Source organism: Pavona decussata, unplaced genomic scaffold (genome assembly GCF_977016875.1).
Source record: "Pavona decussata unplaced genomic scaffold, jaPavDecu1.1 SCAFFOLD_156, whole genome shotgun sequence".
Taxonomy (NCBI): domain Eukaryota; kingdom Metazoa; phylum Cnidaria; class Anthozoa; order Scleractinia; family Agariciidae; genus Pavona; species Pavona decussata.
In genome coordinates, this window is record NW_028145568.1 from 3,504,862 (window position 1) to 3,526,793 (window position 21,932).

Genomic DNA, 21,932 nt, shown 5'->3' on the forward strand with positions numbered 1-21,932 from the left:
CGTTTACCGATTACCAATCATAGGAATTTCTAACGATTTGATGAATGCTAGTAACTATTATATAAATATACAATTGGTCAAGTTCTTCTCACCATGTTTTAATCTGACGGTGCCTACTAGTACCAAAGTATTTTTGTGCGGTTTATGACTATGCGGGAAGAACAGATCTTAGCAAGGGTTATTGGAATCCAATAAGAAATTTGGGGGTAGCCACGGAATTTTTTCAGAGATAATTAAGCAATAATATCTCTAATAAGCGCCAAAATATAAAGCAATGTATGGGATTTTTTTTCCTAAATTGAAGCTTGATTATCTCTGAAAAATGCATGGTTACCCCCAATTTTCTTTCGAGATACCAAAAGCACTTGCTAAGTTCTATTTTCTCTGTATAGCATTAAACCGCGCAAAAATATTCCTGTATTAGCAGGCACCATCCATAGGAAACCCGAGTATCTCGAGATGCGCATAACGTATGCGCAGTAACAATAGTGAGTACCGTCCTTAAATCAGTTTTTTAACTGTTTTAATCACTATCAACGGCAACGGTCACTCATGTGATTGAACCTAATACGGTTTGTATTACTGTCATATAAAGCTACTTGTTGTTGTTCCTCTAACAGGGACGCTGGGGTGTTTATGGCCCTATAATTTTGTCCTGCCGGCCTGAGAATTTAAACCACTCAATACGTCTAGATCGGAATCAGTCAACTGATGAACTAAATAACCTTTCAAGTTGTTCTATAATTTTGTAACAAATGTTCTTAGTTTCAATTGTTCTTTGCTCAACAAAATAAAATAAATAAATAAACAAATGAGAAACAGCATACGGAATCAGTTCACGGTAAGATAGGTGGATTTCCGCTTCTTCTTTTCTCAGAAAGAAAACATATAATTGGTAGCTTGGCAATGTTGTGGTTTTTCCAAATATGTTACAGCGAAACACCCTTCATTCGCAAGCTAGGAGATACCGTGTTGAGGGAAGGGGGGATTTAGTAGGGAATAGCTAAAACGAGATCCCACTCCAAGTCCAAGAGGACGAAATAGGCCTTCCAGGGGCGGCTATAGAAGTGACCACTAGCACCGCCTCGAAACCTGACAATATAGGGCTTTCTTACAAGCGAAAACTACTCAGTACGGGCCCCTAGAATATAACAGTCAGTCGGCACATAAGGGCGTCAATGCATTTTACTAGCGTAAGCAACAGCCTGCAACTGAGCACCTGCAGTGTTTGAAGCCAGTCAGACTGACGATTGGAATGATGCGGTAAAACGTATCGTCGGGATAGAAGGAGGTACTGACAAGATCATATGCATATAACCCTTCATGATCATAGTTCTGTTATTTTACAGGAGGTTATAAAAGATTTTGACTGACATATCATATGAGAGAAAAGTAACATTTGCTTACATGGGCATGTTCAAAAACGACAGTGACGCGTATATATTTTGTGGTATGACGTCTGTTCAGTTATGGCCAGGATGTGACACAGTGGCATTCGTACTCCCTTCGAAGACGGCTCACTAAATAAGTTTAGCCAACTTCCAGGGGCATTTTACCGTAAAAAGAAAAAAAATTCGACATTTCTACGGATCAGGAGGGGCGATGTAGCAGCTTATAAGGCCTCACGCGATTGGCTTGCAACCCGTCTTGAAAACCGTCAATAGAACAAACAACAGAATAATACCCCCAATCCTTTTAAACACAATAGCAGCTACTATACAATTAAAAACAATTGCAAGCTTTCAAAAGCTGCTACATCCGGTGAATGGCGCCCAGGTAGAACGTGAATGTATCTCGAAATACCAGACGAAACTAGTGCAAGGTGCATCAATACAAAACCGGACACGTGAATATAGCTTTGCTCTACGGACAAAAAGTTTACACGAAATTTTCTACAATCCATGCCAATGATCACTGACTTAAAACTACTTGTACAGCACATTCAAGATGTTTACTACTTAATAATTAATGACTTTTATTTGAATGTGATTCTGAAGGATTAGATTGAAGTTGTACAACTCATCTGATAGTTGAATCATCGGTATATTGGCCTTACCCAAGCATTACTCATGATGCAAATCTAAAATCTAACCTTGGCTTTGCTACTTTTAATTAAACCACTATTAAATCAGTGAGTGATCCATGAAACATTGTTTCCCGAGGCATAGAATTTGCACTATTTCACGAATGAAAAGAATTTTGTCTGAAGGTCGGGTTATGTAATAATTGCGATTACGGCATTGTCAACTCCGGCAGCATTGGTGAATACGATTGTTTCAGTTAGTCAAGACGCGTTTTATCCAGGTAGGAAAAAAGACTCAGAAATGTGTTTTGGTTTGACATTTTATCCTTCTAGAATACTTTAGAATAACATGTTCAGTATTTTCCATTTATGTTATTTATGCTGCAGTTCTAAGCGATCTTATGGCCTGCTCACAGACATACACTGATGTAATCAGACTCCCAGTGACACATGCACCTCTCGTCATCGAATCATATTCTGCAAACTCAATCACTTAAATAACTAGTGCGAGTTTAGTTAACTACAATGAGTTCCATCACAAGAATGCCGAAATTCAAAAGATTCAAATGATTTCGGCCTACGCTGTGAAAAACAGAAACGTTCAGTAGATGCATGTACTTTGATCAGTGGTGCTCTTCGACCTCTTCTATACAGAACAGAAAAAACCTTTTAAGCATGAACATGACAAACAGTGTGATTATCGTGATTGGCAGTATTCCAGTTATCTCGGGATTTCAATGGCAAACCGTGTAACTTCCTATCCGACATCAGCGGACCTAAGTTTATTCGTGGATCGCTTTCTTGCCCAAAAAAATACATAATGCTTAATATGTGAGTGTTGACTAAACCGGAATGATGGATAACATTCACACGTGGACATGACTCGTGTCTAATAAAAAAGTTATATAACCCCAAAATAGTTATTCCGAAACCTTGTATAGTCTATCGACAGACGAGACCATCTGGGAAAATCAAGAAACTTATTAAAATTAAAGGTGTAGTCCGAAAATGTCAAATTATTTTCTAGTCGATACTGTTCAGAATGACTCTATTGCCATAGGAGAGTTCGACACTGATGATTGCGGGGCTGTACGTTCAGTCTATCAGTTCGGTCCACAATATGCTCTGCACAAACGCCCTAATTTAAGCGCTTGAGTCCGGTGAAAGAGCGCCGGCTCCGCTCAGCGTGATGTAGCTGGGATGACGGCCAGAATGGAAACAACATCCGAGAACTCTGGAGTCGTTGCGATCATAGGGGTCGTTTTCGTGCGTTACTTCGATGACCAGAATCGCTTGCCCTACGTGTGACTCGCGGTTGGACGATGGTCCGCGTCCGCAAGGGGATGCCATCAGTTGTGAGATTCTGCCGAACAACTTTTTTCCCACGCATGCAGCAATCATAGCTATGGAGCAATTAACCTCTTAAGCTTTTCTTCCAACTGAGTGATTCAACCTCGGCATGATTGAGTGACCGTGGTCAGTCTATGGAACAGTGACTTCGGTCGAGTGGTGCTTTTTATTTCTCAATACGAATGTTTGGCAGAGTTGATAAAGGCTTCACTTTCAGTGCCAGCGCAAAGAGCAGTTCGAGCGGTGCTGACGTTCGAGCTTTAGTCCTTCGTCAGAGCGAATTAAGGAATTTTTGGTTGTTTGTATCAAGGAATTTCTCAATACTAATGTTTGAGAGAGTTGATAAAGTAATTTTGCTACCGAGTAAAGTGCTGACGTCACTCGCGATCGTTAGTCCTTCGTCAGAGCAAAACAAGGAATTGTGTGTTATACGTGGTTTACATAGTGAACAGTGAAGCTACGCCTGATCAGGCGGTAGCCGGCATGGTAGTTTGTCAACCGTTTATTTCTAGATACGCGTCCACAATAAAGTTTGCTTTTTTCTTCAGAATCGGCCTTGCAGGACAGAGATAGGCCTTAACTCCCGGTTGAATTCCAATCCTAGAAAGTAGACTTTAGGAAAGATAACAGCCTCGTACAAACGCATGCAATACAAAAGCAGTCATGGTTTCCGATCCGTTGTTGTGTACGAGCTTGCTGTCCAGTAACCGATGCGCGCTATTCAGTTTCCGTTTATCCACGAAGGGAAGGGGGAGGGGGGTTGGAGTGACCGCATAGACCGCATACTTTGAACTTTGTTAATTTTTGGAAAAGCAAAAGAGCGGAAGAACTTTTTCAAAAAATTATGTTTTTTGAAAACAGTTCACGAAAAGGGATCTAGTTGAAATGAATTATATATCTGGTAATATAGTAAGTAAGGAGTTAAAAAATTTTCGATCCATTGCTAACTCTGAAAGTGGGATCGTGGATCTTGGTGAGTCGATTGCTCACAGCTGTGGGTTGAAAACAGTTTAGGGTTTAGGGGTTTTTAAACAGGAAATGAAATAAACTGTAAAACGAACACGAGCTTCAGATATGCCGGTTTTGGAGACATTTTTTTCTAGCTTAGACAAACAGGACCAACATTAAGTGTCTACATAAAGCAAAGGTCTTGGGGAGCTTGACGTATGAGAAAGCTCAGATTGGCTGCTGGAGGATACCCCACGGTATAACAATCTGAAAAAAATTTGCTTGCGTAGCAAACCTCGAATTCCGGTCAGGAATTAACATCCGGTGACTTTTGCTGTTAATTTGGAACCATTTACTATTAAACTGACATTTCAGAATAACACAGTACTGTAATGCACATATTAAAAATGATACCGAAGTTACCTGTAGGAGTAAGGAAGGGGGGGGGGGGGGGGGTAATTGTTGGCAAATAATTGCAATGTAATTGTAGCAAATGGATAAGAAAACCGCTGACAAAGATTTTAAAATTCCGATCACCGAGTCTACGTACGGCTCAAGTTATGTAGACTGGCCAACATGCTGAGATAAAATAGCCAATCTTGTAAATGGCATAGCAATTTAGTCCAACAGACAGAGAGGCAGACCACGAGCTTTTGTTAATAGCGGAATCACTTCCAAGGACGAGAAGCTCAATTTATAACTGAGAACAGTTTTGAAATCGGGTTAAACCAAACGGGATAAGATGATATGCAACGTGAGAAAGCTCTGCTCTGATTTTCATATACAGAATGAAACAACAGCATAGCCGGAGAAGCGCGTTTGAACCCCCGCCTGTTCTTGTACAAGTTCGGAACTGGGAGCGTTATCAGATCACGCGCTTCCAAGTTGGGTGAACTCTGTGGACAGACATGTGATGAATGAGTCACGGCTTCCGGACTAGAGATTTCTTTTCTGTGGGTTTGGATTGTGGCCGGAACTAAGGGGTTTTGAACTTCCGTCAAACGGTACCGCAGTGTCACTGAGTCTGGTCATGCGACAGCAAATACATTTTTATTTTTGGATCAATTTGCGTTCGATTTGCATTGAAACATGCTCCAACCTGTTATGTTAAGAAAAAAAAAAACTAACATGAAATTAGATCGTCATCGACATGAATCAATGTGATTACTTTTCTATTCCTTCAAATGAGAGCTATTGAACAGTACGTTTCTATTGTACAGTGATTTGTAGAGTGCCAGCATCCCTTCAGGTTCTAAATAGTTGGGAGAGCTATCGTTCGGGTGAGCGAAAGGACCGCAGTGCGAAGCCTTGATCGAGTGAGTGATATTTAGAAAGGCCCTGTTAGCATTCTAGTGCAATGGTAGTCACCTTATATTAATTAAACAATGCATAACTTCTTTGGACAAAATCCTAAAGTGTAACGATTTAAATGAAAGCTTTTAAGTTGAGCACGTGGCACATTCAAATGTAAGCTCCAAAGACACCGGTGACATTGACTAGTAGTCACATTAGAGATTTGAAAATACAAAAAAAAAACCCTTTAATTTTTGTGAATTTTTCTTAATTTTAACAATTTAAGCTTTGGTACTCTAGCTTACTCTGTCTTCGTGATGCCGATGGGTTTAGAAAGAAGTAACTCTTCGTTCGGCTCTAATCTCTAAATAAACACGCATCTCCGTCAACGTCGGCGAAGGGCGAAAAAACGAAAGGAAATAGATAGTGAAATTGTAACCAAATCCGTTTTCACAGGAAATGCGTTCCTCCTCGTTTTTACATGGCCTTATGGGGGCTTGCTCGATCAGGAAAGTTTAAAGTCTGTAGGTCAGCCAAAATTAGTCGAAACAGAAACAAGTTGATTGACGAGAAAGCCGGCACGCTGTAGAATTCAAGCAAACTTTTCAAGCCATCACATTGATAAAACGGTGAGTGCGAGTCATATTGCTTCTTTTTCTTAATTTTCAGTTTCAGTGGTGTACCGAAGAGGGCAAGGCCGATTAACTTGAGGTCACTACCATGAAAGGTTTTCGTCTAAAATTTCGATATCTCCAGGTTGAAACCAGACTTGATCGATTTGATGCTAGTTGGGGGCTAAAGAATTGAGATCAGCAGACTTAACTGAAAACTCGAACGTCGAGTTCTCTCCGGCCCGATCTCATTCCCTCCGCTGTTATCATTTAGAAATCGTCTGGCCAACTATATTCAATCCCATTAGATAATCGAGTACGTCGCAATCGTAAGAGTTAAATTCCGGGACTCTCATATCGCGCACTTAAAACTGTACGTTCGTACATTTTGGTACTCAGTGAAGTTGCCGTTTCAATACGGGCTCATTACTATAAATTTTCTTATAAATATTCGACAGGAAGCACCTCCACTTGTGAGTATCGATGTGTATCGTGAATGATAAATATGTTTTCAGCGAACCTGCCGGTGTAATCATGGCTTTGTGGATCGATTAACCGGAGAATTTCTTTCAGCTCAGATTATCATCTTCAGACGAATGTGCTTTCCGAATCTTTATACTGTATGTAGTGATGTGTAATGATTTTATTGTGAATCGAGTTTACGATTATATATAAGCGAGAGAGTTTTTGAGAGTGAGTGGGTAATTGGGAGTCTTTCAAAATTAAATATAAAGGGATTTGAACGGAAATAGGATTTTAATCATGTTCATGGTCTGCGAGCTCGCAGCCGTTCATTGTGACACCTATGTGCAAATATTTACCCTTGGCCACAAAACCGCCTTCATTTAAAACGATATGCGGTGTCTGTTGTCTCAAAAAGGGTTTTAATTTCAAGAGCATGAGTATGGACAGAGCACCCGATAACGAAACTAGACTAACTCAAAACAAAACTCGAAAACCAAAACCAATCACGAGTTTTGGTCATGAGCTACAAATAAACCGTCGTTACGCGATCCGTCTTCTCGCGCCTTAAGAAATGTGCTAATTGATGTAATTTACGCCAACAAAAGATAACCCCCAGTTCGTCACAATGGGGGCTTTGACAGGACGCGTTGACAAGTCATGTGCGACAATTTTCAACAAACATCTGTCAGCACTCTGATGATTTATTTCGGCCCCCGTTGTTCTAGACTCTGTGCTTGAGGGGTGATTCCCTAGTCTAGCCAAATTATATCGAATGGTAACTGTTACCACTACTGTGAAGAAGATTTTTTAGTTCGCTCTGCAAAGTTATTTCATTGCATTGCATTCTCCCTTTAAAAGAGGTAAGTTTAACTTTCTAAAGAGGGTTTATACAGTGCCTTTTAAGGTCTTACACGCGTCTGATAACAAAAGCTTTCGAACGCTTGGCTGGTCGGCAGTTTACAATTAAAAACCGCGATGCTTTCAACTCCATAGCGTCTGTTTAGTTTTAGCTCCATTCACTCGCAATTAAGAGGTCCTTTCTTGAATCCTCCATTGAGAAATCTATTGTTTTCAATAGTAAAGATCAGATAAAGCCACATACCTATTTTATATGTATAGTCCTATATAACTCAGGTGAATGATAAACAATGAACAGAAAGCAAGTACATGTCCGTTCAACAGCGCGTCGTAATTTTAGCTCCCCCTACGGCCATTTTCTGATCTACCAGCATTGTTCAAGAGAACAATTGCACCGGAGGCTCGAAAATATCTGCGGTTTGGAAACAAAACATCGGTGCTTGAGCGAGCGTCGTTCGACTAGAATCCCTAACGCCATCAACGGCATTTTATTCGATATTAGCATAAGAATTTAATATCCCTTCGTGTATGGTAAACTGAATCATTGCACATCCGGTGAGCTAAGGTGGGCGTTTTATTGAAGAAGAAATTTGGAGTTATTTGGTATCCCTGGTCATGAAGTCAGCGCCGATTGTGCTGTGCCAATAGCCTTCCTGAAGGTACCGTGATACATCCCATTGCTTTCATTATCTTACTGCATTTTGAATATTATTAATAATGGCGTGTAAACACTTCGGTTGGAGCTTCGATTTGAAAACGATTACCGGCACTTAAAAGGTCGTGCGGCAACGATAGGAAGATTGAAATAAAAATCCGTGAAAGTCACAGACAGCAGTAAAATTAAAAGGAGCATTCACCGCGCTCCAAGTTTTAATTCGCCGCTTTAGCTTCTGAGAAAAATTCTAAAATGTTTGAAAATGCTCAAGAGGGCTCCTTCAAAACGGTTCCTTACTCTTCAGCGATTCCACAGTTTACAGAAAAAAAAAATCTCTAAGCCATTTCTATTTCACTCTCTGTTTGGTATCGTACCGGAAAAAGGGTGAATATATCATGTTCGTCTGGTGCATTACTAGTAATTATGTTACTTTATATCTTGTCCAGAACCGAGGATTAACCTCACCTGATTTTACTCCCAGAGTGAAATTAACCTTTTGCCTCTGTCAAATGTCGATCATGTAATTTGGCTTCTAACTGTTAGGGTGTAATTCAGTGGATCAATTAAAAATCTCCGAGCAGCATACGGGCCATTTTAGTGAAAGCTATTGGCATGTGCAGTTTTCTCTTCGATTATTCACAATTGTAAGATTGAAAAAAAATGCCATATTTTATTTTTTTGGAATCTAAGAATGTATAAAGAGGTTTAACCTTATTTCTAGGTAACAAATCCTGTTAATCGTCTCACTGTTAGCGGATTCTCTGCCAGAAGTGTCTAATCCGGAAAGGGGCGCTTTCGCACTGCAAACTTCATTAAACTTGGCAAAATCCATCTGAAAGACACAATTCATTCTGCAAGGGGGTCAAAACCATCATTCAAGCTAAACAAAAATCATGAGCCAATTTCGTCGTTTAAAAGCATCAATCGTTTAAAAGAGTTTGCGTTGACAAGGGAACGGTTTGTGGTCATAGTCCAAAATCTGGAATAACCCTGGACTGGACTACGTGCTGGGGTTTAACGGCTCAGTGCCTGCGGGTCTTTGTCAACGTAGGGTTTCGATGGACAACATACCTCTCTACTTTATCTCTCTAAACCAAGCTGTACAGGCACACAAAATTGAAATTAGGGATGCGGGGCTTGGAAGAGAGCGGTAACCGTGCGATTGACTAGCATCCCTGTGGTTTTATTCTATTGTCAAAGCTACAGACTTGATCCGACAAATGATTTTATAATAAGGGATGAGCTAAGGGACTCGTTGGAGCTTATTCCTACAGGTTTTCTCCAATCTCTCGTTAGATACGTGTTCTTTCACACTATTGTTGTGTTTTATCTTCGATCGAAATGTGCCCGGTCGTGTCTGTTTGGGAAATCGGATCACAAGTTCAGCCGCGAGTTGTATCGTAATCCATCCTGTAAAGCTGTTTAAAAGTTTTGTAATAACCGAAAAAAAGACAACGAGAGCTTCTTCCACAATTTTTCAAACAGTATTTAATATGTATCTGACTTTACTCCTTTCGAGTCCAGAATCCATATTGTCCAGAGTTTGAAAATCCATATTTTAAACTGTGCTGGCTTTGTGCCATTGCACGCCCCGAAGCCTTTATCTGTTTGCCTAATATACTGGCTTTGTTTTCATTGTTACCCGCTCTCGTGTACCGAATCTTATTATATCCTATTATTTCTGAATGTCATTTGTTTGGTATTGAAGTCTTCTACACGGCACAATACGATTATGTATACTGGTCACGTCTGTGTACAAGTTCAGAGTCATTTTAGTTGTTGTTGAGGAAAATAGGCGAGTTTAAATCAGTTTCTCGTGTGCGGTTTGCTAATTTCATTGACGTGGAAACCACGATTATGAAAGGTAAGAGAACTTTTAAAAATATAAGAAATGAGCTATATTTTTTCAGGCAATGAATTAGGTATCAGTCGGGCGCGTGTTTGCTTGTATGTGTAAAAAACCATATAAACACGGAAAAAGGCCACAGAAGTTTCCAAACTCTTAGCCGGATGTTTTTAAGACAAACTACTGTAGCAGATGGATCAAACGTAAACAGAGCAAACTTGATCAAAAAACGTGCCAAGATAAAACAAACAATGGATGTTAGTCTAAACTAACGCCTTCGTTTCTGCTCAACAAGATCTATTGCACGAACAACAATTAGAGCTAATAACATCGATTGCCGACAATATACGATAAACTAGTGCAATAAAGATAAAAGGATTGCTCGCTGAAGGAATACTTAATAGTTAGTTGTCGACGAGGGAAATCTGGTTGATCGTGCTACCCTCCCCACCCCTGAATAAGACACCTGGAGTTCATAGAAATGAAAGGTAATTTAAGTAACCAATATAGACCACAACTAACTAACTCACGGTCCAGTAATGTCTGCATCAAAGGTTTATGACATTTAACCAAGAAAAACGAAACAATATTCTGAAGTGTGAGATCGAAGGTAAAACAGGTATTGTGTTTTTACTGAGTTTCGTGACGATGGTTCTTCTAGCCAAGGATCCCAGATGCAAAATCTAATATTTAATACACGTTTATAGTCATAGTGCTATATTTTTGCGCTATTTTTGTTCAATATCGAGTGTTATTTTGAGGGGTATTCATAGCCGTTCCACCGTTCCTCAAGCAGTTTGTAACAGCTCGCAGACGTAACGTTTGAGTGCTTGTATTAACGCATATAAGAATTCCAGAACTTCAAGTTTTTCCATCCACCAATGTCCAATTGCTTTACAACAAAACCTTGGCTCGTGTCATAATCTCTTAAGTTCAGTATTCAAGATCTCAAGGAAACGTGAATCATATAGGCCTCTAAATTGGATTTCTATCTGATGTTATCACATCCTTCCTATTTCTGGCACTCAAGTAGTTCAAATATTTTTTTAGGTTATTACTCTGAAGAAGAGTGTGAATAATGTGCCGAAAAGTGCAAAAGGAAATCCGTTTTTTTTTTTTTGAAAACGCAAAAAAAGGTGCGTTTCGTATGTTGCCATTTATTACTGCACGATATTTATTTTGTTTTCCTGATTATAGCTTCTTGTCAACAGCCAACCTTGCAGAGATCATGATGCATCATGCATGGCTTTCATGATTAACTAATTAATTAACAAGACAACCACTAACTGATAAAACGCAGTAATCAACCAATGACCAATAATCGATAAATCGATCGCGACTTGATCGATAAATATAGATCTTGAACTACAGCTCACACGTAATCAGTGGGCAGAAGGTTGACAACGTATGATTGTTGTATGACTAAGAGTTTCTAGATTAGGAAGATTTATATTTAAACGCTTTAATCAGTTCATTGGAATTAGGGGCATAATAAAGCTAAACTGTAAATAAGTTATAAAGGCTCAGCTTAATGGTTACTACAAAACTTGAAAATCACGCACCGTATATAAATGCATTCTTTTGATTGAAAAAGAAGGACGACTAGGCTTGTTAGACTGTAATTCGTGTAAACCATGAATTACATAACCCTGCCGATAAATGTTTTCCGAGAAAAGAAGGGAATACTTATGTCTTCTGATGCTGTGCACTTTAGGATGACACACCAAAAATAAAATAGGGGATTAAAATAGAATATAAATATTGTAAAAAGCCTAAATCCAGAAGCGAATACTTGCACAGTCGCAGATGACCCAAATTTTTTCGAATGATGATGACATCGTTCAAGAATCCCATAATTATTCATTGTGTCGAAATGGTTGATGATTCTTTCGTTTTCTTTGAGTTTCCTTTTATTTGTTTTTCAGCTTTAAATCCCATGAGATTGCAGGAAATAGACTTGCGAGTTTTTTTCCCATTTTTTTTCTTTAATTCGCCTAATTTTTACCGACAATTTCCGCCCATTTGGAGAATCAGGTAATTCCTGTTTAGAAGCGTACTGATGAGTTTGCGCGCGGCCAGTCACTTTTCCTTCGGCAAGCTTCCTTAGATAAAAACTTGCATGTGTAGCTGTATATTAGACTCATTGATGTACTTTATGTATCTGCCTCCGTTCTGTTCGTGACTGGGTTGCTAAAAGATTTAGAGACTAATTGCATGTGGGGTTCATTCTGCTTTTAGCTGCTGGAGGTCTCATTATCAAATTAAAATGTCATTAAACTCTAACCACCAGTCTAGTTGCACGGCGGTGCTGATTATCAAAATTCCGTTAAATTCCAATCCCGAGTTATAGCCGGTTCTGTTTGTCTTTTATAATATCTCAAGACGAAATGTCAACTTTGAACAATGAAATCAACGCCATTGAGAAATTCTCGCAAGGATTCAATCCCGCTTCTTGTCGCGTCCCGTAGCCGTCGTGCTTCTCGACGATTTGCTGTTTGTAGTCCCGTTTCCCAAATCCCGTCTACATACGAACGGGAATTTTCCCGTATTGTCCCGTATCCCTCCACCTTATAAAACCCTAAACATAACCATTCTAATTAGGAAGCTTTTAATTGTTCCCTGGGTTCTGCGGTACTCAGATTGATGACGTTCCAATATATTTTTCTTGCGAATTTTGGTTCTATGCAAAGTGAAACTCATCCGAATCAGGAGACGAACATTTCTTCTTCAATAGAACCTTCCTGTGGCGAAATATCAACTTGTTCAATTTCATGGTCAGTTAAATTCAGGATCTCAGAAGAATAATTCCAAGAGTTGATAAATCAAAAATTGCGGGCTTGTCACATCCGTACCTCACACTTAGTTTGAGTGCAGAATTTGCCTAGTCACGGAACGCATCTAAATTGTTATGGCTTGCGAAATGGGTAATTAATCTCTTAAATAAACTCAAGCGCGAGTAAAAAAAACACAACTGCTCTTGTGCAAAGTGTTTTAAAGGCGTTGATTGTGTTGGCGTAAAATTTGGTGTTACGTAGTACAAAGTGGAAAGAAACATCATCGATATTCCTGGTAGATATTAGTGCTGAATACATGTAAGGACTTTCTTTTCTCGCACACTCAGTACAGGAAACTATTAAGAAATGTGGAGTTATACCTCAGAGAAAGTGTGTACGTGATCAAACGGTCGATTGCCCTCACCTAAATAGCCGAAGATGAATGGATATTAAACCAAAATAAAAACTGTCAACCCCTGTGACCGATGTGCTCGATTATGGAGCTAAAAGTGGAGTTTCTGCATTAATTCATATTTTGGCTTTCGCTTGATAGCTTCAATTTGTTCACCTCTCAGTCTCCTCAAACCAAGCCAATCCATGAACCAAACACTGTTTAGATAAAATCCTATGCTGTGACCATTGCTACTGTCCTTTCAGTCAGTTATAGCCGGTACAAGGTTGTTCTAAGTTTCAAGATAAGAAGTAATTTCAGTAAATTTTGTTGAGTTAATCAGTTTTTACTGCCTAAGGAAACGAGGGGTGAAAATCGTGCGTTGTGGGTCTGAATTTGCGTCACGTTATGCGGAATGCCTCAAAGGTGAAAAAGTTCAACTTCGTAGATTTCCGTCGGATATGGGCTTAATTTATCGATACACCCCCGCACGAAAATTTGTCCGATTTTCGAGAAACTGCATGAAGCAAGCTTAGCAATTCGTAGGTGGGACAGATTTCAGACACGCTGTGAACAATCAGTTTTCTAGCTGACAGACACTGATTCAGCAAATGTTTTTCAAAACGACTCTTTCTTCCACGGTCGGCGCACTTCGCGAAAGAGGGCTTATATATGTTGATTGATCGTATCGAGTATTTGAGGAATGATGGCCGGATCTAAGACTGATCGGAGCGGAAAATCGTCTTATTGAATTCTATGTAAATTCTGCGGTTGCTAACAGGTTTGAGAGATTTATATTTTCAATTGATCTTCCTGTATAATCGCACTCCGCACGTTCGTGTGCCACATAGATTGTAGATCTAAACAACAAGGAGAAAAGTACCAATATTTGGTGTAATATGTTTATGGAAAAAGCAGTAACAGCAACACAGGTAATACTGATAACTTACGACCTATCTGATCTGTTATAGATATAACGGTATTTTTATTTAGAGATAAGGCTGGAGTATCTTTAACCTCTTGCGCAAATTCTGAACTAGCAAATCTAGTTTGATATTTACTTTAGCGGCGAATTTTTCTTGTCGCACACTGAATTTTTGCGTCCTAGCTCCTCAATAAACATCGCACAACGTTGTGAATAGGACATAAGAAGGCTTTTTTTTAAACGACTCTGAAATTTTAAAATACCACCGGCCTGGCGTGATGGATTTTGCGGGCTGAAGCCAGCTTTTCAGTCACGGTAGACAGGATTACACATACAGAAATCCGCATTGTTAATGTGAAGCATCATTATCAGAACTATACGATTCGAGCCTTATTTGTTGGTTCTTATCTATTTTTAGTTGAATGTAAATATTTTAAAACATCTTTTCATCGCTTTAAGTGTCTGCGGGAGTCATAAAGGCAAAACGGTGCATATCTTTGAATGAATTAATTAACATTCAACAATAAGGTGTCAAAAATTCAAGAATCGTATAGGCATCGTAACTCTTATCCGTTAGCTTCACGGTGCAGTGCAGCTACTTCAAGGACTTCAAGAGAAATCCGTAAGTAGTTCACATATCTTTAAGCTTTTACTAAGATGAGACCCGGCGATTTCATGGAAACAAGTCGGGATCTTTCTTTGTGGATATATACAGGGTTGGCTATATGCTCCCCAAAGACACATCCTTCAAATTTGAGGCATTGATTGTCAACTTGAAATTTTTTTTGCACAATGATTGCTCGCAAGTTAGGGTACCAGTTTGATAAACCAATCTGCTTCTCGGTTGCTATATATAAAACAAAATACTGCTTCCATTTTTGAGACAAGGTCCACTTTATACAACCGCCAGTGAAACTTCTCACTCAGTAATTTTAGGCAAGAATCGGGGCGTTGCCTTTACATAACTGTCCATAAAATCGGTCTGTGAGCTGGGATCTGATCGCTATAACTCTCCCGCGAAGAACTAGCTGCATATTGAGACAATTCCCGCTTCAAATTTGAATCAGTCTTTGTTAAACACAAGTAGGGCAGTGTTGTCAATACACAAGGCCATAATATCGTCTCTGGCTGGAACTATGGTTTGATTCAAGCTAAGATCTGCTCCACGCTCGCTACATGTATGCGCCCGCAAAATTACCTTTAATGATCATATTTTAGATCACTTGAGTTCTTGTTTAACTTACCCGGTAAACTAACACAAGTATCGGGGATTTTCAGGCGGTTATCATACAATTGACTGCAATACCCAAGTACAGATACTCAGAAATCGTTCGCTTTCGGCTGAAAGACCTGATGCAAGGTGAATTAATGTCTTTGAAATTTACCAAGACACAACAAAGCCGTACGCGTGAATGAAATTGGTTGTACTGATACTGTTACGCAATAAATGTTGTCAAGCATAGTTGAGCCGGTCATTCAATTTGAAATAAGAAATAAAATTCAGAGACAGAAAGCTGCACATGCTGTCGGAAATGAAATTGTGACTGTGTATTTCCAATTAACGAATTTCCGCCGCTGATGTTGTTTTTTTTTGTGAAACTAATGGGATATTGTTTTTAAAGCCGATGCTGCACTGTGATTGGATTTTATGAGATTGCAAGTAACAGACTGAATTCTCCGATCGGCTGCGAACAGGCGAGGTAAACAAATTCAACTGGAAAATTTTAAAAATGAAATTTTAGTGAACAACGACTTCCCGCCGTTTTTCTTCCTCGTTTCTTTAAAATGACGTAACAGTTTAACGGATATATTGCGAGTGACTTCAGTATTTCCGGATTTTATAACAATTAAGAATGCCAGAGCTGACACCATGCATTAATCGAACATCCCATCTGGAATGTTTATGTAGCTTATCGATTAAACGTTGGGAGAGTCCAGTGGGTGATGGCAGATGACTTGGAATGCAGAGGTTATCATTTATAGAGTCAATCAGTCATTAAAGATGCTTTTATTGCCTCGTATGATTCGGCAGAAACAGGGATCTTTTCTCTTATCAGTAGCCTCGAGACAAACGGGAATATCACAGTTGTCATTTTATGAAATCAATATGTCGTGAACCCAAGGAGGAAATGACCAAAAAAAATATCCCAAAAAGCTTACAATTCAATTCAATCCAACGCGGAAATCTGGACGTGCCTTCGTTGAATTTCGTCTAAAGGTGTAGCATCGTCTGTGAAAAAACAAAACAAAAACAACAACAACAACAGCAAAAAGCAACCAAACAAAAAAACAAGTAAAACTAGTCTCGTTGCCATGCAGCATCTCGTCTTTTCGGACGTCCTGACCTGAAAACGAGGCTGGGAGACAACCAGATAAGATAGAGAATTACCGGTCCCTTGCCACTGGACAAAGTTTTCTTTTATAAAACAAGGAGGTTTGGGAATGCAATCTTAATTATCATCATCATCTGGTCAACTTTTGCTTTGAATTTCTCCTAGAATAATTAATTGTTTTAGAAGCTATATCAAACACTCTATAGAGTGTTTCATTCGATTTCCAAACACCTCGAAGTTGGTTAAAAAAGAAAAACGTTCCGATGGCTTCCTTCGTAGATGGTCAAAGAAAGTTTACGAACTACGGGGACGTGTAGTTGTCATTGAGTTGCACGTTCGCTTTACGGAAATTGACAACTCCACCCGGCCACAGTTTTCGCATTTTGATTGGCCAGCTTGAAAAGTTATTAGAAATAGGCCATTTCCGAGTTGCTGTGAACCTCATTATGAAAGCGAGGCCAAGTGCAAAACTTTTCGTATGGAAATTAGTTTTGTTTGCATATAAACGAAAACTAATTTTTATGATAAACAACTTGCACTTAGCCTCGCTTTCCGTAGTGAGGTTCAAAGCAACTCGAAAATGGCCTATTAATCAATAACTCTTGTTGGCTGACCAAGGTTTGGCGTGCATCGTTATAACACTTAAGCTGTCTTCTTTCAACAGCATTACAAGATGACAAGTATTTATGAAAACACAGTTTGCGACGTGCAAAGGCAAATCTCCAGACATCCCTACCGATGGGCACCAGGACGATTTCAAGGGCGCATGAGGACCAAATCGCACCCATTCTCTTGTACAGACTGGGAAGAGCTTCTTAAGAGAGAATGGAACAAACGAGCTCGCCCCCTGTCCCAGGTGGAATGGAAGGAGAGACAAGCTAGGAACGTGAATGCTGAAGATTGCGCCGAGTTCCTCATGGGACGGAGATGTGGCAGAAGGCGACGGCTGCTTTTTCGTAGTGGGTTTTACTTGACAATACAACCCGACGGAAGCGTCAAAGGATCGAAAAATAAGGACTCGCCTTATGGTAGGTTTGCTGATACATAGATGAACTTCGTGGAACAAATTGTAGCTAGGTTTTACTTAAGTTTGGCCACAGCCTGAGTATCAGACTTTTCCGAGGGAGGGGGGAGGGAGGGGGAAGAGAGGAAAGGGGCGAAAAAGGGGAGAAAAGCCTTCCTCTCCTCTTCCCCTCCACCTCCTCCCCTCCCTCTCAACTCCCCCTCCCCTTAGGAAGGCCTGATACTCAGGTTAGTTTGGCCATATCTATAATCAAGAGAGGATGAAGGAGTACCCCTTCATCCTCCCTTGCTATAATTGATGACACTAATGACGTGAATTCGAACGAGCCGAAATCGATGGTTAAGTAATGTTTAGCAAGCGAACACCGTATTATCTCTTTGTGATTCGTCATTGATTAGAGAGAGGTTCCCAACTGCGTGTCGCGAAACCGAAACCAAAGTAATAACTCTGGCCAATCACAATCGACGTATAAACAGAACTCAAAGCAAATATATACATGTGTCGGCACCAAGCTTTGTTTCTCATTGGGTGAGAAATTGGTGCGACCTTTTAAACCAATCACAGAGCGCAGTAAGGCAAACCAAACCAAGCCCGAACTACATTCGACACTCAATTGAAAACTGCTTTATAGCAAATAAGTAATTTATGACTAACGGACAGGCCGCTTGTGCTTGGAGCTTGGTACGTTAAGTTGTTCCTTCGCGGGAATCCCGTCGCTACTTTATACCTTTTCAGTGTAAGGTGAAGTGCATGGGCTCATGGGCTTTTCTCTCAGTCTTTGTTACAGTTAAAGAGTCATCAAAATTCCTCACATGTAATAAACTCGCGCGGGTTAACCGAGATTTGTATTTCATTTTAACAGCAATTGTAGAGATTTGCTCCGTTGGAGCCGGTTTGGTAAAAATCGCTGGAGTGGAGACAGAGTTTTTCCTAACCATTGATGATTCTGGGACTTTACGTGCAACGGTAAGTAACCGGCATCTATGGTATTCGTTTTGGCACGATTTCAGCGTACCGCGCCACTGACTTCAAGCCTACGCCTTGCACGCAAAAATTCCATTTCTGTCTGTCAATGGTACTCTCTACTGAGTTTCGACATGAGCTTGAAATCCTGCTTAGGTTAGATGGCAGTTATGATCAGAATAAAGGACTTAGAAGCCATCATCTAACACTGGGTACTGTTAGTCTTCCAACACTGTACCATCAACCAGCAAAATTTCCGCCAACAACAATGGAAGGTTTAACCAGGGGTTTACTTGAGAATCCATCTGGCAGTCGATTTTCGAGCGCTTGAAGACTACAAAAGCGCGTCTTACAGATGATCTTCCCGTTTACCACGCATTCAGACGCACTAAACACTAGTAACTAAATCTCTCTATTCGAGCACAAAAATCCTTGGCATCTAGCCAGTTTGAGGAAATATGTAAAAAATACTAGTCATAAGTTGTACAATCTTCTACCTGATTTAACTCATGCGATGTAAATTTGAGGAAGAAGCGCAATTTTATCTATCTGCCTGTCTGTCTATTGACCTTTCTTGTACGTAGCTTCTATACATTTGGCCACTGAAATTATATAAGACTGCACACTTTCTAGCCTGCAAGCAAACTCTCCAATCTGGGGTATAAGGCGAGGGCGCGAGCAGTGAGCGAAGCGAACCGCGAGAGTTCGCTTTGCCCGCCGCTCGCGCCCAGAATATATGTCTCGCGTGACACCCCAGTTGGAGAATTTGCTTGCAGGCTACACACTTTCCAGTATCATTGCCTGTTATAAAGCTAGTTGTGAAAAATTTTAAGTTGTTTTATTATTGCTGTATTTGTCCACAGGACGCAGACAGTGAAGAGTGCGTTTTTGAAGAGATTATGGTTAGAGACTTTTATAGCGCTTACAAGTCGTACGCTTATTCAAATAAACACTGGACAGTGTCAGTAAGCGACGAGGATGGGCAAGCTTCTACGGCTTGTTGCCAAGGACCTCTTGATTCGTACCATCAGGCCCATTTACTGCCAGAGATGGTGCCTGAAAGTGACACGTCATCGGATGAAGAATCGATTCCAGAATCGCAATCGTCACGCCACTCTGAAAGTGATACGTCACCCTTTCTAGGATTGGACGCGTCACGCTTTCTCGAAACGCAAACATCACGCCTTATCGATCTCCTGAATTTTGATCTCGAGGTTTGTTTGCTAGCGGAGATGAAAGAAGAGGAAGCAGTAAATGTTGTCGCATTTCCTGATAGCAATGGCGATATTGGACCTTCGCTGTCGGAGATCTTAAGAGAGCTAGGCACAAATTTATAGTAGTTGAATGTGAAGAAGATCAAGGCATTTTGCTGTGGTACATGTAGCGTCATCTCCTGCAGTCAGTTTCTTCTGACAAGTTTCATACGTCTAAGCTCCTCAGTTAATTTATTACGATTTTGTAAAGCGCTGCATTAGGAAAAAAATCGAATAATGGCGAATTCTAGTGGGCATATATAGATATATTTATAATTTTAGTAACCTTAAATTAATAGGCTGCCATACAATCAAATTTACGCGGATGTGACATTTTGCAAGTTGTTCAAATTTTTCTTCTGTACATATAGTTCATATTGGAAAGACTTTTGCGACCTTCTAATGAAGTCAAATATTAAACTAAAATAAATAAAAAAACAAATAAAAAAACAAAAACAAATGAACTCTTCAGTTTTGGAAGCATTTAGTGAAATTTTGAAAAACCTTGTGAACGGCCCAAACATTTCAGAAAACTGTCAAGCATGTGTGCGCGTACACCAAGCTTCATTATCATGGAGATGCGTTATACTGTTGTACCTCCTTGAGGCTGGTTCTTGCATAAACTCTATCCCAGCCAATGGTTATTGCTTCGTGCATCGTCGACAGCTTATACGATCCCTTCCTTTATCAAGCTTCAATCGGCATCTTTTTACTTTGTTTCCTGCTTTTTTCCACCGGTCCGTTACGCACCTAAGCAACTTTCCCCTTTTTCTTTGGGATAATTTTTCTCCCTATCTACCAGTTTCATAGCCTGCGTAGCAGGCGCTAGAAATGTTAATAAAGGGGCGAAAAAGTGGAATCAATGGGCTTGCCGCAGGCGCTTCCTCCCCTCTTCCTCACTCCTCTCGCACGCCGCGGGCACGACGAATTCCCCTTCTCCCTTCCCCATTATCGCACCTGCCACACAGCCAACCAGTTCCGCACCTCTCCTTCTACACCACATCCGTACGTTTTTTCCAGGTGACCCTTACCTCCAATTAGTTTAGGTTTTTGAGCCTAAGTGGTTGGGCAAGGTCTTGGAGGTTTCATACTGAACGTGATAAACTCAGTGTTCCTTTGAGGTCTGAAAATTGAAAGATGCCGTGATTTGGCGTTAATGTTTGGTTTTATCAACAGAGTTTAGAAGGTAATTTGGCCGCCGTAAAGAGATTCGAGTGCTGACGTTTCGAGCGTTAGGCCTTCCATTCGCTCTGATGAAGGGTTAACGATCGAAACGTCAGCACTCGAATGTCTTTCGGAAGCCAAATTACCTAATCAACTCTTGTGATAAAACCAAACGTATATAAATAGGGTTACGTCGAATCTCGAGAACTCAGCCAGCCAATCCCCGCTTCAGTCATTACAGAAACTTTCTTTGGCTTTAATGTCTTCGGTTTTTGTTTCCATTTGGTGATTCAGTGTAATTGGAATCAGTTCGAATCGGTAACTGCTACTAAGTACATAATTTACACCAAGATCGATATTCGATAAGTGATTCAAAGCTTGCCTTATTTGTCCACGATAATGGATCCATAATCAGTGTAGTTGCTTCTTCTCAGGGGTGCAAGATCAAACGAAGAAATCTTGGTACCTGGGTTTGAAAAACGAGTACATGCAACCTAATAATGCCCACTGTGCATGAAATTTGGTCCCCAATTCATCCAGCTGATAATAGACCTTTCTCAGGCGTTAATTTTAGGTGGCTTACTAAAGTTATTGTACTATGCGAGCACCACACGCGTGCAAAGTCACGCGAGCCAGCTGAAAAATCCCTCGAGCACGGTAGCACAAAAACAAAATGGCGGCTCTCGGAAATAATTTTCCCGTATTCCGGATAGGTTCCACAAGAGTTCTTAAAGTAGGTAAATTGTGTTTAGGCTTGAAAATTGAAAAAAACGTCCTACCTTACCGAATTTCGTGTTCTTCTCTGTAAATACTTATTTTTTTGCCACTTTCCAAATCCTGAAATTTTTTAAGTGAGGTCGTACGGCTATTATTGTCAGACAACTCTAAAAGATGTAGTTTCCAGGCCCCCACTAAAGACTCACTCAGTTTTATATTCGGACACTTCGTAAACGTATCAAATTTAATTTCTGACTCAACATTCTCTCTATTGTGTATTTATTGTACTAAAAAATCTCAAAGAAAACTTGGCGTTTTTCGTAAGTTTGATTCAAGGCC

At 40.1% G+C, this 21,932-nt stretch overlaps 1 protein-coding gene across 7 annotated transcripts; it reads left to right on the forward strand.

The window, feature by feature from the left end:
• Positions 1-2,211: 2,211 nt before the first annotated feature.
• Positions 2,212-20,168, forward strand: LOC146465365 (uncharacterized). Of its 7 annotated transcripts, none has more exons than XM_085128595.1 (4): positions 2,212-2,304; positions 17,137-17,500; positions 18,359-18,462; positions 19,323-20,168. In XM_085128595.1, the coding sequence occupies exons 2-4, from the start codon at positions 17,146-17,148 to the stop codon at positions 19,794-19,796; spliced, it is 933 nt and encodes a 310-aa protein (XP_084984721.1). In that variant the 5' UTR covers positions 2,212-2,304; positions 17,137-17,145; the 3' UTR covers positions 19,797-20,168. The 7 variants fall into 7 exon arrangements, with proteins under 7 accessions (XP_084984721.1, XP_084984717.1, XP_084984718.1 ...); XM_085128591.1 differs by lacking the exon at positions 2,212-2,304 and adding an exon at positions 6,087-6,243; XM_085128592.1 differs by lacking the exon at positions 2,212-2,304 and adding an exon at positions 7,289-7,550.
• Positions 20,169-21,932: the final 1,764 nt, after the last annotated feature.

Bases quoted from the DNA above. Each gene is read 5' to 3' on its own strand.
- LOC146465365 (XM_085128589.1), top strand. From the start codon at position 14,114: ATGTTTATGGAAAAAGCAGTAACAGCAACACAG. The intron at 17,501-18,358 runs GTAGGTTTGCTG...TCATTTTAACAG, and splicing joins AAATAAGGACTCGCCTTATG to CAATTGTAGAGATTTGCTCC. The intron at 18,463-19,322 runs GTAAGTAACCGG...ATTTGTCCACAG, and splicing joins CTGGGACTTTACGTGCAACG to GACGCAGACAGTGAAGAGTG.